Source organism: Symphalangus syndactylus, chromosome 6, assembly GCF_028878055.3.
Source record: "Symphalangus syndactylus isolate Jambi chromosome 6, NHGRI_mSymSyn1-v2.1_pri, whole genome shotgun sequence".
NCBI classification, from domain to species: Eukaryota; Metazoa; Chordata; class Mammalia; order Primates; family Hylobatidae; genus Symphalangus; species Symphalangus syndactylus.
Genome location: NC_072428.2, coordinates 64,039,812 through 64,056,653, shown reverse-complemented (window position 1 = coordinate 64,056,653; position 16,842 = coordinate 64,039,812). Strand labels below are relative to the sequence as shown.

Genomic DNA, 16,842 nt, shown 5'->3' with positions numbered 1-16,842 from the left:
GAGTTCAGTGACAGGAAGCTTACTGGCCTTAAGATAAAACCCATATTCTCTTGTTGAGCACAGTGGCACACATCTATAGTCCTCGCTACTTGGGAGGCTGCGGCAGCAGGATTTCTTCAGCCAAGGAGTTCATCAAGGCTAAAGTGTACCATGACCACGCCTATAAATAGTCACTGTACTCCAGCCTGGCAACACATGAGATCCTGTCTCCTAAAAAAAAACTTCTCCAATAGTTTTATCAGCAAATAAAGGTGTTTTTTAGGCCTGTATATTAGTTTATTCATTCTTCATCTTAGTTATATTCACAACCCAGATGGAAAGGAGGTATGCCATTCATTGGACCTTCTCAAGCCCCAACAAATAAATATACGCATTCCGAGGTTAACAGCCAATAAATATTAAATAGATCTGCATTCTTTCTCATTGTAGGGGTTTAGTAAACAAAGTGCTTTGTATCCAATAACAGAAGAATAGAAATATGCATACCATACCCTGTCCCCATTACTTTTAGATCCTATATCCTTTCCATGAAACTTCATTTTGATGGTGGTTCTGGGGTTCAGGTAAATTTTTGTTTAGGTGATGGAAATATATGAAATAAGGATGAGAGGATTGTGTTTCTATATGCCTTAAAACTATACCTCTATTCCAGCACTTGCACCTCACTATGAAACAGCAATTATATGTATCTTTTTTCCTACACTAAACTACAAGTTCTCAGAAGGCCTTTAGACACATATGAGGTACTTGTTAAACGCCTGTGGAATAAATGATATTCATAAATCTCAGTTGACCTTAATCCAAACTTTTTAATATTTTAAATATTTAATTATGGGTATGCTGAAAATACTGCATTCATACTGAGTGTCTGAGTGTAATATACCTTTTAGGCATTTTCTATGAGTGGTAAGAAGCCTCCAAAAGGATTAGCTACTTTCACCATGTTTATAGTCACAGTGTAGATCCTAACCTGCCTATCCATACTGCTTTGGTGACAAAATAGGCCAGACAAGAGTATGTAAGGACTTGGCAAGAGTCAGGAAAAACCCTTACCATATTGGAAAAACAATTAAAAGCTTATAATGTTGTCAAACTTGAAGAATTTGGATATGTAACACTTTTAAGTTTATTTTTTAAGTATTTTTTAATATTTAAAAAACGGGCAGTGGGAAAGGCTGTGGTCATTATCACTGAAACTACTGATTGCTATTTTGAAAAAAAAAGCTATCATTGACTATATGAGAGCAAATATGCTAAATAACATATATGTGCTCACCTATTTTCACAGTTCCCCTCTTAGGTAGATGGTATCCTCATTTTACAGCTGAAGAAACAAGTTTAGCCAAGTGAAGTAACTTATCCACAGTCCCCCAGCAAGTAAGTCACAGGGACTCAGGTCTTTAACTCCAAATCTCACCCTCTCATGCTGTCACTCAATATACTAGTAGGGTTCCACCTGAGTACTCTTTCTCATGAGATGGACAATCTACTGAGTCATAGGAACAAAATAACTTAAATCTCTTTAATATCCTTTTCATTTGTTTTTTTTTTTTTTGTTTCATTAACCTAAATGTGTCAATAATACAGGATATGATTTATGAATAAATATACGTAATTTGGGAATTGTATTATAATTTTAATTTAGCTGCTGTAACAAGATCCAGAATAGTAGTGGCTTAAATAAGATTAGGTTTATTTCTCTCTTACAGTCCAATGTAAGAATTCTAGGGCTAGTATGTCAGCTCCATGGTGTCAGGGCCCTTGCTCCTTATTTTACTGCTCTGCCATCCTAGTGTTGCCCTCATTCACAAGGTCCAGTGGCTGACTCACCACCACATCCACATTCCAGAAGAAGAAAAGAGCAAGAGGTGGCTTTATAGCCATGACCCTAAGGTTTTACATAACATTTTTGCTCACATCTTTCTGAACACAACTTGGTCTCTTGACTGCAAAAGCAAGCTGGGAAGTTAGTTCTTATCCTGTGCGGCCACAGACCCAGATAAATCCTTCCCACTATGGAAGAAGGAAGAATGGATTTTGGAGGACAACCAGGGAACCTCTGCCACAGGGTGTGTATGCTTTTATTACAACACTATTCTGGTGTTTTCTACCTCACTTGTACAGGAAGAAATTAGAGAAAACGGGAGCAAGTATAACAAACTATTTCCAGAGTTGGGATTAACTTTAGCATCAAGTTAGAGGGGAAAAGTAAGGCTGTGTGTAGTCCCAGAAGGGGATAGAAATGGTTTTGAAATCCCAGTAATGGTTAAGAGAATGCAGACTTTTGCTGCCAAGGTTAGAATCCCAGATCAGCATTGTATAATCCTAAGCACAACTACTTTATCTATAAAATATACCTACTTCATATGGCTCTTGTGAGAATTAAGAGATAGGTAAGGGCTTGGCACAAATCTCACACAAAGTGCCCAATAAATGTGCTTTGCTGACCAAAAAACAACTATGGCTTTCAGTTCAGTTCTGACTTCAATTCCCTCTTTTTTCCTACTCGCCTCTATTTTCTCTTCTCTTCCCTCCAGCTAGCAAAGAATTATGATTCTCTTGGGGCCAGCTCTGTGGCTCCTGTCTCCCCCTGAAGATCTGTCGCTGGTTTTGGGCTTCCCTGGTAGGAGCCCTCTCACCATACCCCAGACTTCCCACCCTCTGGACCCTTGCATCTATCTCACATGGACACTAAAGCCATTTTGACCTAGTATCAGAACTAGTTTGCCCTGACAAGAGTGCATTTGACTGCTGAAACCAGTTCAGCTGGCTAAGGGTCTGTAAGCAAGTGTTAAAAAATGACTCACCTATCCTTTTAATAACCCTTATATTCACTATTTTTAGTTCTTCTGTGGCTTTCAATCTATAGTAATAATAGTTGTCAACATTTATTGGGCACTTTGTGTAAGATCTGTTCCAAGTCCTCTACTACCTCTTAATTCTCCCAATGACAGCCATATGAGGTAGGTATATTTTATATAAAGAGATTAAGTAGTTTTGCCTAGGATTACACAACAATGCAGAGCTGGGATTAACCTTGGAAGCCAAAGTTCATTTTTTTTTTTTGTTTTGTTTTGTTTTTTTTTGTTTGTTTTTTTTTTTGTTTTGTTTTGTTTTGTTTCATCTGCAATGGTGAGTAGGTTTATTAATTTTTTTTTGCATACAAAAACAATAAACATTTTCTAAAAATACATACAAACAAAAAGATGCGTATCAAACATATTAGGAAGGTTGCACATGGAAAGTTGGGGAATAGAAATGGGGGGTGGGAGTTAAAATAAATGAGAGAGGGACTTTATATGGATCAGTGATAATAACTCAATCCTCTATTTGACAAAGAAGAGGGAGAAGGAAGAGGAAGAAAAAGAAAGTGGGATAAAGGATCAGAAAGGGAGGAAAATAGAAAAAATTAGAGTATGACTCCAGGGTAGACCTGTTTTGTTGTCACTGAGTTGGTTGGTTGGTTTGTCTGTTGTATTCTTCATGTTTCGCCAAGTTGGCCAGACTGGTCTTGAACTCCTAGCCCAAAGTGATCAACCCGCCTCGCCCCCCAGAGTGCCGGGACCACAGGCGTGAGCCACCACGTCCAGCCCCCACATTGCTTCTGGCCTCCGTGGTAGACCTCCCAGACGGAGCGGCCAGGCAGAGGAGCTCCTCACTTCTACCCAGACACGGGGCGGCCGGGCAGAGGAGCTCCTCACTTCCCAGACGGGGCGGCCAGGCAGAGACGCTCCTCACTTCTTCCCAGACGATAGGTGGCCGGGCAGAGGCGCTCCTCACTTCCCAGACAATGGGTGGCCGGGCAGAGGCGCTCCTCACTTCTTCCCGGACGGGGCGGCCGGGCAGAGGCGCTCCTCACTTCCCAGACGGGGCGGCCGGGCAGAGGCGCTCCTCACTTCCCAGACGATGGGTGGCCGGGCAGAGGCGCTCCTCACTTCCCAGATGGGGCAGCCGGGCAGAGGCGCTCCTCACCTCCCAGACGATGGGTGGCCGGGCAGAGGCGCTCCTCACCTCCCAGACGATGGGTGGCCGGGCAGAGGCGCTCCTCACCTCCCAGACGATGGGTAGCCGGGCAGAGGCGCTCCTCACCTCCCAGACAGGGCGGCCGGGCAGAGGCGCTCCTCACTTCTTCCCGGACAGGGCGGCCGGGCATAGGCGCTCCTCACTTCTTCCCGACGGGGCGGCCGGGCAGAGGCGCTCCTCACTTCTTCCCGGACAGGGCGGCCGGGCATAGGCGCTCCTCACTTCTTCCCGACGGGGCGGCCGGGCAGAGGCGCTCCTCACTTCTTCCCGGACGGGGCGGCCGGGCAGAGGCGCTCCTCACTTCTTCCCGGACGGGGCGGCCGGGCAGAGGCGCTCCTCACTTCTTCCCGGACGGGGCGGCCGGGCAGAGTTGCTCCTCACTTCTTCCCGGACGGGGCGGGCGGGCAGAGGCGCTCCTCACTTTTTCCCGGACGGGGCGGCCGGGCAGAGGCGCTCCTCACTTCTTCCCGGACGGGGCGGCCGGGCAGAGGCGCTCCTCACTTCCCAGACGATGGGTGGCCAGGCAGAGGCACTCCTCACTTCCCAGACGGGGTCGCCGGGCAGAGGCGCTCCTCACTTCCCAGATGGTGGGTGGCCGGGCAGAGGCGCTCCTCACTTCCCAGACGATGGGTGGCCGGGCAGAGGCACTCCTCACCTCCCAGATGGGGTGGCCGGGCAGAGGCGCTCACTTCTTCCCGGATGGGGCGGCCGGGCAGAGGCGCTCCTCACTTCTTCCCGGACGGGGCGCCCGGGCAGAGGCGCTCCTCGTTTCTTCCCGGACGGGGCGGCCAGGCAGAGGCGCTCCTCACTTCCCAGACGGGGCGGCCAGGCAGAGGCGCTCCTCACTTCCCAGACGGTGGGTGGCCGGGCAGAGGCGCTCCTCACTTCCCAGACGATGGGTGGCCGGGCAGAGGCGCTCCTCACCTCCCAGATGGGGCGGCCGGGCAGAGGCGCTCCTCACTTTTTCCCGGATGGGGCGCCCGGGCAGAGGCGCTCCTCATTTCTTCCCGGACGGGGCGGCCGGGCAGAGGTGCTGCTCACTTCCCAGACGATGGGTGGCCGGGCAGAGGTCCTCCTCACTTCCCAGACGGGGCGGCCAGGCAGAGGCGCTCCTCACTTCCCAGACGGGGCGGCCGGGCAGAGGCGCTCCTCACTTCCCAGACGGGGCGGCCAGGCAGAGGCGCTCCTCACTTCCCAGACGGTGGGTGGCCGGGCAGAGGCGCTCCTCACTTCCCAGACGATGGGTGGCCGGGCAGAGGCGCTCCTCACCTCCCAGATGGGGCGGCCGGGCAGAGGCGCTCCTCACTTCTTCCCGGACGGGGCGGCCGGGCAGAGGCGCTCCTCACTTCTTCCCGGACGGGGCGCCCGGGCAGAGGCGCTCCTCATTTCTTCCCGGACGGGGCGGCCGGGCAGAGGCGCTCCTCACTTCCCAGACGGGGCGGCTGGGCAGAGGCGCTCCTCACTTCTTCCCGGACGGGGCGGCCGGGCAGAGGCGCTCCTCACTTCTTCCCGGATGGGGCGGCCGGGCAGAAGCGCTCCTCACTTCTTCCCGGACGGGGCACCCGGGCAGAGGCGCTCCTCACTTCTTCCCGGACAGGGCGGCCAGGCAGAGGCGCTCCTCACTTCCCAGACGATGGGTGGCCGGGCAGAGGCGCTGCTCACTTCCCAGACGGGGCGGCCGGGCAGAGGCGCTCCTCACTTCCCAGACGGGGCGGCCGGGCAGAGGCGCTCCTCACTTCCCAGACGGTGGGTGGCCGGGCAGAGGCGCTCCTCACTTCCCAGACGGTGGGTGGCCGGGCAGAGGCGCTCCTCACTTCCCAGACGGGGCGGCCGGGCAGAGGCGCTCCTCACTTCCCAGATGGGGCGGCGGCCGGGCAGGGGCTGCAATCCCAGCACCCTGGTAGGCCAAGGCAGGCGGCTGGGGGGCAGAGGCTGCCGCGAGGCCAGACCACGCCACCGCACTCCAGCCCGGGCAACTCCGAGCACTGGGTTAGCGAGACTCCGTCTGTAGTCCCAGTACCTCGGGAGGCTGAGGCGGGCAGAGCACTCAGCGTCAGGAGCTGGCGACCAGCGTGGCCAAGATGGCGAACGCGTGCGTGCAGCGAAAGGAGAAGAGGCAGGGAGTGGTCGCGCGCGCCGGCAGTCCCAGTCAGTCCGCGGCGCGGGCAGCAGCAAGCGGAGTAGATTGTAGCCTGGGCCAGAGAGGGAAAGAGAAGAAAGAAAGAAAGAAAGAAAGAGAGGGAGGGAGGAAGGAAGCCAAAGTTCATTTTTTAACACTTGTTTACAGATCCTTAACCTGCTGAACTGGTTTCAGCAATCAAATGCACTCTTGTCACAGCAAACTAGTTCTGATGATACCAGGTCAAAATGACTTTAGCGTCCACATGAAGTACATGCAAAGGTCCAAAGGGTGGGCAGTCTATGGAATGGTGAGATGGCTGCTGCCAGGGAAGCCCAAAACCAGTGACAGATCTTCAGGGGGAGACAAGAGCTACACAGCTGGCCCCGAGAGAGTCGTAAATTTTCACTAGCTCATGGAGGGAAGAGAAGAGAAAAGAGATGGGGGCAGGAAAAAAGAGGGAATTGAAGTCAGAACTGAACTGAAAAGCCATAGTTTTTTAGTTGGCCAAGCACTACTAATCATTAAGATCAAGGGGAAAAAGAGGAAAAAATAAAGCCAAGTGTTTCTTATCCTGTCCAATCTGCCTCTTCTCTATATTCTTAAAAAGCTTGCAGTTATGTCATTTGAAAAAAAATTTTTTAAAACATATCCACACTAGAAGTGAAGGGTACTCTCTAGAAAGTGAAAGAAATATAATTCTATTGTGGAACCATAATTAAATTTGTAATAATTTTTAATATCTAGAACTAGATTTCTTTTGATTACTATACCAGCTAATATTTTAAAGCTTATGTGAATACTGGTAAAATTAATTACTCATAAATCTCTTGACTTGCCTGTGTAGAGATATATAAGAAGAATATTGGGAGAAGGTGTACAACTGAGTCCGTGTCATTTAAAAAATCTCTAAATCTCTTTAATATAACATTTCTGCCTTCAGAATTGGAATAGAAGCATATCAGAGTAATTCTGAGAGAGTTTGTATAGACTCACATTTATATCAATTTTTTTAATGAAAGAGAAAAATCTAGCAGGTTAATTTAGTTATTTCACTGATTAGTACCTTCTCACAAACACCCCTCCAGAAGAAACCTTTTTTTTTACTCGCCTCTTCTCTTTGTTTGACTCACAAGAAGCATTGTCTTCCTATAAACAAAGGAAAAGAGGGTCAAATACAATTTTCATGCTAGCACACATTTTCGTCTTTCTACATTGCCTGTTCAAAAGAAAAAAAAAATCAACCATGCTAGTATTTTCAACTCTGATTAAATTTCTTTTAGGATTTTATGTGAATAAATTCCCAAATCTAAAGTAACAGTGCATTACATTGTGCTGAATCATATGACTAGGAGGCACCTTAAGAACTAGAGAAAGAATATAGAAAATTTAGTGGGTAAGAGGTGGCTACTTGTCAGATATAGCCAATTTTCCATCTTACCTCATTAAGTTTTATTTCTACCTAACAGATCCCCAGACACTAATATTTAACAACATATTGGTAACTGCAAGTGTTAGTATGTCATCTTCTGGATTCTTTTGCCAGTCCCATAGTGCTGCGAATCGTTCCCTTGCTTCCCCCATTCCCTCTTTTGTTTTTGTACTGCATCCCTCTACTGCTCTAGTCTCATTTTGCACTTTGCCTGGTCTCCTGGTCTCACTGTTTCTGAATATTTCTTATCCATCTTGGTATTCTTAAGACCCAGCACAGAAGAATCAATAAATACCATGGGAAGGAGCAAGCAGGGCTAGAAACACAATGGATGGTCACTAGATGTTAATCACCTTTGAGTAATTCTTCCAGTCAAACATGCTCTGCATCTAGTTAGGCAGGCCAGCTCTGAGCACAGAGGCTCCAAGAACAGCACAAGGTGCATATCCCTGGGGAGAGCCCATGGCTGGAGTTAGTTCCCCAAGGTGTTCCTGCCCACACCTTTTCTAATGAGTCCAGTTAGTTTAACTCAATAGTGTGTGAACATGTAAGTAAGCTGCCATTATCCAACACCACCTGGAAAAACAACCATGCATCTGGTCCCTCTCATATCCCTCAGCTGCAAACTTGAGAGTAGGATAAACTTCTAGCTTTCTCTTATAGTGGCCAGGTGTTTGTGGGCCACTATAAGAGAAAAAGTTTAGCGGCTAGTCTGAAGAAAAATAACAAACCTTTGATTGGGACTTAGCATATGATACAACTGTTCTTCATACGATACATACAAAATAAAGTGTAGTAAGTAGCATTACCAGTATTTTAAAGATGAGGCCAGGTGCAGTGGCTCACGCCTATAATCCCAGCACTTTGGGAGGCCAAAGCAGGCAGATCACTTGAGGTCAGGAGTTCAAGACTAGCCTGGCCAACCCTATCTCCACTAAAAATACAAAAATTAGCTGCGCTTGGTGATGCACTCTTGTAATCCCAGCTACTCAGGAGGCTGAGGCAGGAGAATCGCTTGAACCCAGCAGACAGAGGTTGCAGCGAGCCAGGATTGAGCCACTGCACTCCAGCTTGTGCGACAGAGCAAGACCCTGTCTCAAAAAAAAAAAGAAAAAAGAAAAACACTCAGGTGGGGCAGGAGTTTAACCTAATCTAACTAGATGGAACTAGAGAAAGAATATAGAAAATTTAGGGGGAAGAGGTGGCTACTTGTCAGATGTAGCCAATTTTCTAGTGCTTTAATAGAGTTATGACTTCCAGAAACAGGCAGGGTATGGTGGCTCACATCTGTAATCCCAGCATTTTAGGAGCCTGTGGTGGGCAGATTGCTTTGAGCTCAGGAGTTTGAGACCGACCTGGACAACAATCCCCTCTCTCTACAAAAGATACAAAAAAATTTAGCTGGGCATGGTGGCTTATGCCTGTAGTCCCAGCTACTCACGAGGCTGAGGCTGGAGGATTGCTTGAGCCTGGGAAGTGGAGGTTGCAGTGAGCCGAGATCAGGACCCTGAATGCCAGCCTGGGCACAGAGTGAGACCCTGTCTCAAAAAAATTAATTAAAGACTTCCAAAGACAGTAATACTTATTTTTCTTTACCTTTTATATATTAGAAGAGGATTCCATATCTTCTAGAAACAATGGTTAAATTCCAAAGTCCCTCCTAACACCAAATATGTAACTTGTTCTATCAAACCAAGTCTTAAAATACAACTTCAAAAGAAAATATGTGCTTGGCATTCAACAGGCCTTCCATAAGTGTTCATTGAAGGTCCCAAATCTCCAAATTCTAAAAGTTTCTGCATTTGGAGAACATTTTTCACCAAGATTATTCATTTCTTTATCTTACATCATAGCCAAGAAGTATATTTGTCCCCTAATACATGTTTGTTTTCTCCTAAACTCAATAGAACTATATATTAAGATACTAAATACATGAATCATAATGCTTAGGCACCAAAAGCAATTCTAAATGTAAATGCAGTCTATTACTACAACAAAATTAGACAAAAATCCTTGTAGGGAAAATGTATGTATTTTTTTGCCCTGAAAGAATTAACAGGTTTGTCGAACAGATTAAAATTCTACACATAAAATTGTTGAAAGAGTTTATGGATCTACAAATTACTGCTGGAATATATAGAATTCTTATTTTTCAAAAAGCCTATGCACTCTGAGAAATTCTAGACAGCATATGAAACTATAAGAGAATTCCAGCTTCTTGCTTACCAGTACAGATTCTTCTTAACAGTGTCAAAACTAACCCTTCTCCCCCAAAAAAGTAGGGTATAAACAAAGAGAAAGAAAAGGAAATTACAAACTTTTAGAACTTCCCCAAGGTAAGAATTGAACATGGATAAACTCACTGAAGTCCTCAAATTGCTCCATGGGCCACTCTAGGTACATAAGCTAGGATGTCATAGGTCAGAGAGAAGCCCAGCAGAGACCACATCAAAGTTCAACCTTGTTCCAGACCTTTGTAGGTAGAAAATAAGGTTAAGTGAAACATGGAAGGTAGCCATGGAATATTACCGATTCCCGGTCAGCCATTCTTGATTAGCAAACATGGCCCAAAGCTATAGATCAAGGACTTCCTGAATAATACTGGTTCTGGAGACAGAAGCTATGAGTTCAGTGCTACATAATTCTCTCTGTGGACAGACAGCTCTGCCAAAGCTATTACATTATATTTAAGTATATATATTAAGTATATATTTAAATATATATATTATACTTAAAACATTAGTTTAAATTTAATGTTTTAAGTACAATATATATACCAAAGAGCACAAAGAAAAAAAAAGGTACAGCTTGATGAATTTTTACAAAGTGAACACACCCCTGTGACCATGACTGAGATCAAGAGATTAGACATCACCAGCATCCCAGAAGCCTCCATTTGCCCCTTCCTAGGCACTACTGACTTGATTTATCTTACTGATTTGTGGACTACATGGAGTCACACAGTATGGACTCTTTCATATTGTTTCCTTTTAGTCAGCATAGTGTTTGTGAAATTCATTCGTGGTGATGTATAGAGTAGCAATTCATACATTTTCATTGCTATATAATATTCCATTGTATGAATATAGCAAAATGTATTGATTCTTACTGTTGAGGGAATTTTTAGATGATTCTAGTTTGAGAGATATATATAATAATGCTGACAAGAACTTCTTGTATATATTTTTGGTGTCCATCTGTGTACACAAAGAAAAATGTACTAATTCCACTAGGAATTAATTTTCCAGAGTGGTAGCCAATTTACACTGCCACCACTGGTGTATAAAATCTCCAATTGTTCTACATCCTCACCAGCATTTGGTAACGTCTGTTTTAATTTTTGCCGTTCTGATGGGTATATATTGGTATCTTGTTTGGGTTTTAATTTACATTTCTGATAACCAGTGATTGTGAGCACAATTTCATGTTTATTGGCCACTTGGATATCTTCTTTTGTGAAATGCCTATGCAAGTCTTGCCCAGTTTTTTTTACTGGACTGTCTTTTTCACACTGATTTATATATTCTAGATACAACTTCTTTTTCAGATAGGAGAGAAGAAACAAAAGCAGAGAGAAAGAAACGAAATATGTTTTTCTACACTTTGGCTTGCCTTTTCAAATCGGTTCATATAATCTTTGATGAACTGAAGTCTTATTTTAATGAAGTCCAGTCTACACATTTTTTTCCTACCCCAAGGTCATGAAGATATCCTATGTTATATTTTATCATCTCAACTTCCAATTTAAGACGTATCTTGAAATATATGTTTGAACTTACAGTGTAATATTTTAACAAAATTCTTACCAATTTTTAAGTTTTCATAAGTAGATTAACTCTATTAAAAAGCTATCATCAAAAGTTTTTAAAGAAAAATTTTCAAAATAAATCTTAAAAGCACAGAAAGAGGGAATGTGAGGGGTTTCTAATAGCACTAACAAGTGGTGTTAAAAGCATAGACTTGGGGCTAGACAGGTTGAAATCATGGCTAGCCATCTAACAAGCTTTGTAACTTTATAAATTGTTTATTTTATCTGAGAGTTGATTTCTTCATTTGTAAAATGAAGATGGTATCTGCTGAATATAAAGTCTTAACACTAAGCCCAACATACTCAAAACCTGTTGTTAATGATGACCAAGATGATGTTATTAACATAAGTTAAGTGATCTTATAAAACTTAGATTTTCAGTACTGTGGGTAAAGTAAGTGCCCAATCATGCTGTGATACAGATGATGAGAAGCCCTCAGACCAGTACAAGGTGCTTGATGGAAGGAGAGATCACGTGTGACCGGGGAGACTAGGAAAGGGGTGATAAATGAGACAGTTCCTAGGGGATTTTACAGAGTCAACAGGCAGTTTTCAAGGTATATGGACAAATTGAACAAAGGCTTAATGATGGGAAAGCACAGGGTGGCTTAAGAAAAAATAAGCTATTAATATATATAGGAGAATAGACAAAAATAAAGTTGGTGTGAGGTAGGTTAGGGCTGAATGTCAAACTGAAGAATCAGTACTTATTCAGGTAAGGAAGATTTTCCATCCAAGGAGTGACAAGAAAATCAAGCTGACCACTGAGTCAAATGGATTTGGATAGGGAAGGAGTAAATACCAAAATTCTATCACAGTAGTTCGGATAGAAAGATATAGAAACCTAAACTAGGGAAGCAGTGAAAGTAGAGAGCATGTTCCTGCCTACAGGGTGGGCTCACTTTTTGTATGACCTAAAGGAGAAAACATGGCTAATCATTAAGAGTCCAAGCCTGGCTAGTTGAGAAATAGTGATGCCATTAATTTAAATGCAGAGACAGGGGAGAGAATCTGGTCTTGATACTGAGCTTGGTTCTGGACATTTTTTTTTTTAATTCAAGCACCACCGGGAATTTCAGGTGGAAATGTCCAGTTGACCAGCAGTGGGAAATACAGGTGGGGAGACCTAGTGGGGACACAGTACTAAAGTATGGATTTGATAGTCATTTCCACAGAAGTATTAGAAAAATATAATGTAGAGACAGAGATTCTGAGTTTGCTCCTGCCTTACACTAGCTGTATGCTCTAACAAGACTCTCAATTTATCTGAGCCTTTGCTCTCTCATTTATAACATGGGATCAAAAATATATATATATCATTCTACCTCCTCATAGGGTTGATGCAGACTAAAATGAGATAATATCTGAGAAAGTGCTATAAAAACAGCCATTATCAAAAAACCATTTAAGTGCTTTATATATGTCAAACTATCCTAGGAAACTATTCGAAGAATTTTTTTTCTCAGTAAAAATTATACTATTGCAGATTATGTTGGGGGCTGAGGATCTTAAGGTACAATAGTATGCAATCATAGGTCCTGACCAGAAGGTGGCAGGAGAAAGACTTAGAGCTTCTTGAGGATTCCATATTTACAGTCCTGAATGAAAAGTTCATTTTACTTATACATTATATATAATTAGACTCCCAAATAAATCTTCCTATCCTTAGCTGCATGTGGCTCTACACATTTATTTATCCACTGACCATGTCAATTCATCTGTAATATAGAAAATGGAAAAAAAGAAAGGGAGTAAATAATACAATGACTACTACTATATAGTGAATACCTCTATGTGCTAGAAACCAAATTCAGGATTTCTACACAATATTCCATTTAACATCAATACAATCCCATCAGGTAGGTATTATTATTCCTCATTTTAAAGATGAGGAAATTGAGATTCAAGCTTTTGCAAGTGAAAATAAGCAGTGCCAGAGTTGCAGCTGCCATGAAAGCTCAGTGACATTTGCTTATTTACAAAAATTAGGTATAACCTAAAGCAAGAATGCAAAAAACAATGAACTCTGAGCACAGGGACCTTGAGTCAGCTCTCCTGAAAGCCTACACATTGTTGGTAGAGTGAAGTTTTAGGGAAGCAAAACTGTGAAGTATGAAACCAGATCCAACCTGAGAACAGATGCTTCTGAGTAAGCAAAGATAATTTCTAAATAGCTAAAAGACAGAAACATTCCTAAAGTAGACAGTTTGGAATGGCTCAAAAGAAAATGTGCAGCTTGGGTGACCACTCCAAAAGACTGTCCCACCTAGGCAGCTGAAGAACAACAACTTAGCCTTGGCAACAAAGCAAGATCCCATCCTTACAAAAAAAAAAAAAAAACAACTAATTGGCCAGGTGTGTTGGTGCATGCCTACAGTCCCAGCTACTTGGGAGGCTGAGGCAAGAGGATCACTTGAACCCAGGGAGTTCGAGGCTACAGTGCCCTTTGATGGCACCACTGCACTGAAGTATGGGTGACAAGAGCAAGACCCTGTCCAAAAAAAGAAAAAACAAAGAACAACAACTTACATTTCTACTTTTGAGGAGACTGGGAGTCACAGAGTCCCTGCCACAAGGTGGAGAGGTAACAGATTTTATTGGAAGCCGTAAGTTATAAATGGTGCTGTGTCCTCTAGCCCTCTAACCAACACATGACTGTACAGCTGGCCTCTCTGATACTAAATTTTCCCCATATGCTAAAGGTTGTACAAGAAGAGGGTTGCAAAATGAAGAGAACAGATTAATTATTATAGTTAACTATATTTCTTGGAAAATCAACCACTGGTGAGACACCAAAACCCAGAGAAACTGAGGAAGTGGTTATATTTGCATATGCATAGAAATACACATACATGTTTGCAGATAAATAGAATTTTGTCTAATATGGTATGTACTAAATTGTTAACAATAGCTTCCTCTGGAGACTGGAACTTAGTGTCAGAAGGAACATCTATCTTGTTTTTAACACAATACAACAAACATGTTTTATTATTTTAATATTTTTAAAGTGGTTATTAAAGAGACCAATGACTAGTTTGTGCAAAATAAAAAGAAGCCAGGAAGATTCTATAATATTAGTAGATCAGATTTGAGGTGACACAAGCCTCAAACAGAATTAATTCATCCATGATGACTGATGAACAAACTTCCCTATGGAAAGAAAATATGGATTCCATCCAAAGCACTTTATTTTGGTTATTTAGAATATTAAAATACACATATCCTCTAGCTGTCTTAGAATTCTGATTGATTACTCTGCTTATGAAAACATTTTCTCCTTCTACGGTACAATATTAACAATAATACCTACGAACTAGGCTGCTGTTTGAAGATAGATAAATAGACAGATGTGTGTAAGTATACAGAAAGTTATAGTTAGATATAGTGTGTGTATTCCTTTAATCCTGTCATCAGCTCTAGAAAGTGTAAGTAATCATCTCCAGTTTATAGCTGAGGCACAAAAAGGTTAAATGAGTAGCCCAAATCAAAAAAGACTATAGCCAGGATTCAAGTCCAAAGAGCCCCAGCCCAAAGCTTGTACTCTTAGCCACTCTTGTATATACTTCTTGAGAAAAATAAATGTATTAAAAAGGACACCAACCATAGCCACAAAGTTGGGGACCTGAATTTTTTCCAGTGTTTCCCTGAGTTGATCAACCTCTGCTCGATATTCATCAAGCTGACATTCTAATTTTTCTCTACGTAGTCGTTCATACTCCAGCTGGCCCTGCAGTTCTTTGATGGTCCTATCAAAAACAAAATTTTTTAAAAATCAATCACCAATGTCAACTAATAACTATTTGTAATAGTGGAAAGCACTTATGCATTGCATTTAAGGCAAATAAAACAAAGAAATCATTTATTCAACAAATATGTATTAAGGGTCTACTACAAACGAGCACTGACCTAGGTACTGGGGATACAGTGGTGAACAAAAGGCCCAAAATCTGCCTTCCTGGACCTTACTTTAGTAATAGAGATATGCAGACAATAAGGAAAATAAATAAGTAAAATACATGGTATGTTGGAAGGTAATAAGTGCTAAAGGACAAAACAAAAATAAAGCAGGAAAGAGTAGCATAAAATGTTGTGGAAGAGGGGCTTAACATTTCATACACAGTGGCTAGGGAAGGCTTTACTGAGAAGGGGGCTTCTAAGCCAAGTCTTGAAGGAAATAAGAGAGATAACCCTGTAGACATTAGAGGAAAAGCATTCCAGACAAAAGGAACAAGTGCAAAGGCCCTAAAGTAAGTATGCCTGATGAAGTACAAGAAAAACAGAGGCCAATGTGATAGAATCATTTAAAGAATAAAAGGTAGGCCAGGCGCGGTGGCTCACGCCTGTAATCCCAGCACTTTGGGAGGCCAAGGCAGGTGGATCACTTGAGGCCAGGAATTTGAGGTCAGCCTGGCCAACACGGTGTAACCCTATCTCTACTAAAAATATGAAAAAAAAAAAAAAAGTCAGGTGTGGTGGCACACACCTGTAATCCCAGCTACTTGGGAAGCTGATGCATGAGAATCACTTGAACTCAGGAGGCATGGATGCAGTGAGCTGACATCATGCCACTACCCTCCAGCACGGATGACAGAGCGAGACTCTGTCTCAAAAAAAAAAAAAGAGAGAGAGGCCAGGCACAGTGGTTCAGGCCTGTAATCCCAGCACTTTGGGAGGCCAAGGCAGAAAAAGTGCTTGAGCCCAGGAGTTCAAGACCAGCCTGGACAACATAGTGAGACCCCCATCTCTACCAAAAAAAAATTTTTTTTCAATTATCTGCATGGCGATGCATGCCTATAGTCCCTATTACTTGGGAAACTGAGGTGGGAGGATCCCTTGAGCCCAGGAAGTCAAGGCTGCAGTGAGCTGTGATCATACCACTGCACTCCAGCCTGGGTGACAGAGTGACACCCTTTCTAAAAAAAAGAAAAAGGAGAGGGAAAGTAGTTTGAGTCAGAGGTAGAAAGTAAGTAGGACCTTTTAAATCACAGTAAGGACTTTGGCTTTTACTCTGAGTGAAATGGGAAGCCATTGGAGGGTCCGAGCAGAAAAATGGCACAATCTGACCTTTAATGATTGCTCTGGATACTGTTTTAATATGATTACAATGGATATGATACGATTACCCTGTTTTAATATGATTACTCTGGATATTGTGTTGAGAACAGACTGCAGGGTAGGGTAGTGGGGGATATGACAGCAGGGACAGGAAGTAGGAGACCTATCAGGAGGATGTCGCAATAATCCAGACAAGAGGAGATGTAATTTGAACCAGGATTTTTTTCTACCTTATGGCTGGATGGTGAGGGAAAACAGAATTCCCAAGGCATGTTAGGTTGGGTCCCAGAAGGGCAATCTAAGAATATACAGTAGTAGTTCTGGTACAGAAGTGAGTAAGGTTAAGATTGGGGATAGACAGGAAAAATGTCAATTGTGGAAGCCTAGAAGTTCAGCAAGTAAGAA

At 43.2% G+C, this 16,842-nt stretch overlaps 1 protein-coding gene across 11 annotated transcripts in view; it reads right to left on the bottom strand.

Annotated features, from left to right (window-relative positions):
• Positions 1–16,842, bottom strand: part of ANKRD42 (ankyrin repeat domain 42) — a 122,137-nt gene that overhangs the window by 46,116 nt on the left and 59,179 nt on the right. For 3 of the 11 annotated variants that reach the window (XR_010121377.1, XR_010121375.1, XR_010121376.1), the window contains exons 11-12: positions 14,984–15,128; positions 7,209–7,291 (exon numbers count right to left, since the gene is read on the bottom strand). Coding sequence is in view for 6 of the 11 variants with exons in the window: in XM_055281274.2 (XP_055137249.2) it covers positions 6,397–6,550; positions 7,209–7,291; positions 14,984–15,128 (382 nt within the window). In the remaining 5 variants the exon portion in view is untranslated. Of the gene's footprint in view, positions 1–2,545; positions 6,555–7,036; positions 7,292–14,983; positions 15,129–16,842 lie in introns of those variants that run through there. The other 8 variants (XM_063641486.1, XM_055281276.2, XM_063641485.1 and 5 more) reach the window with 7 other exon arrangements.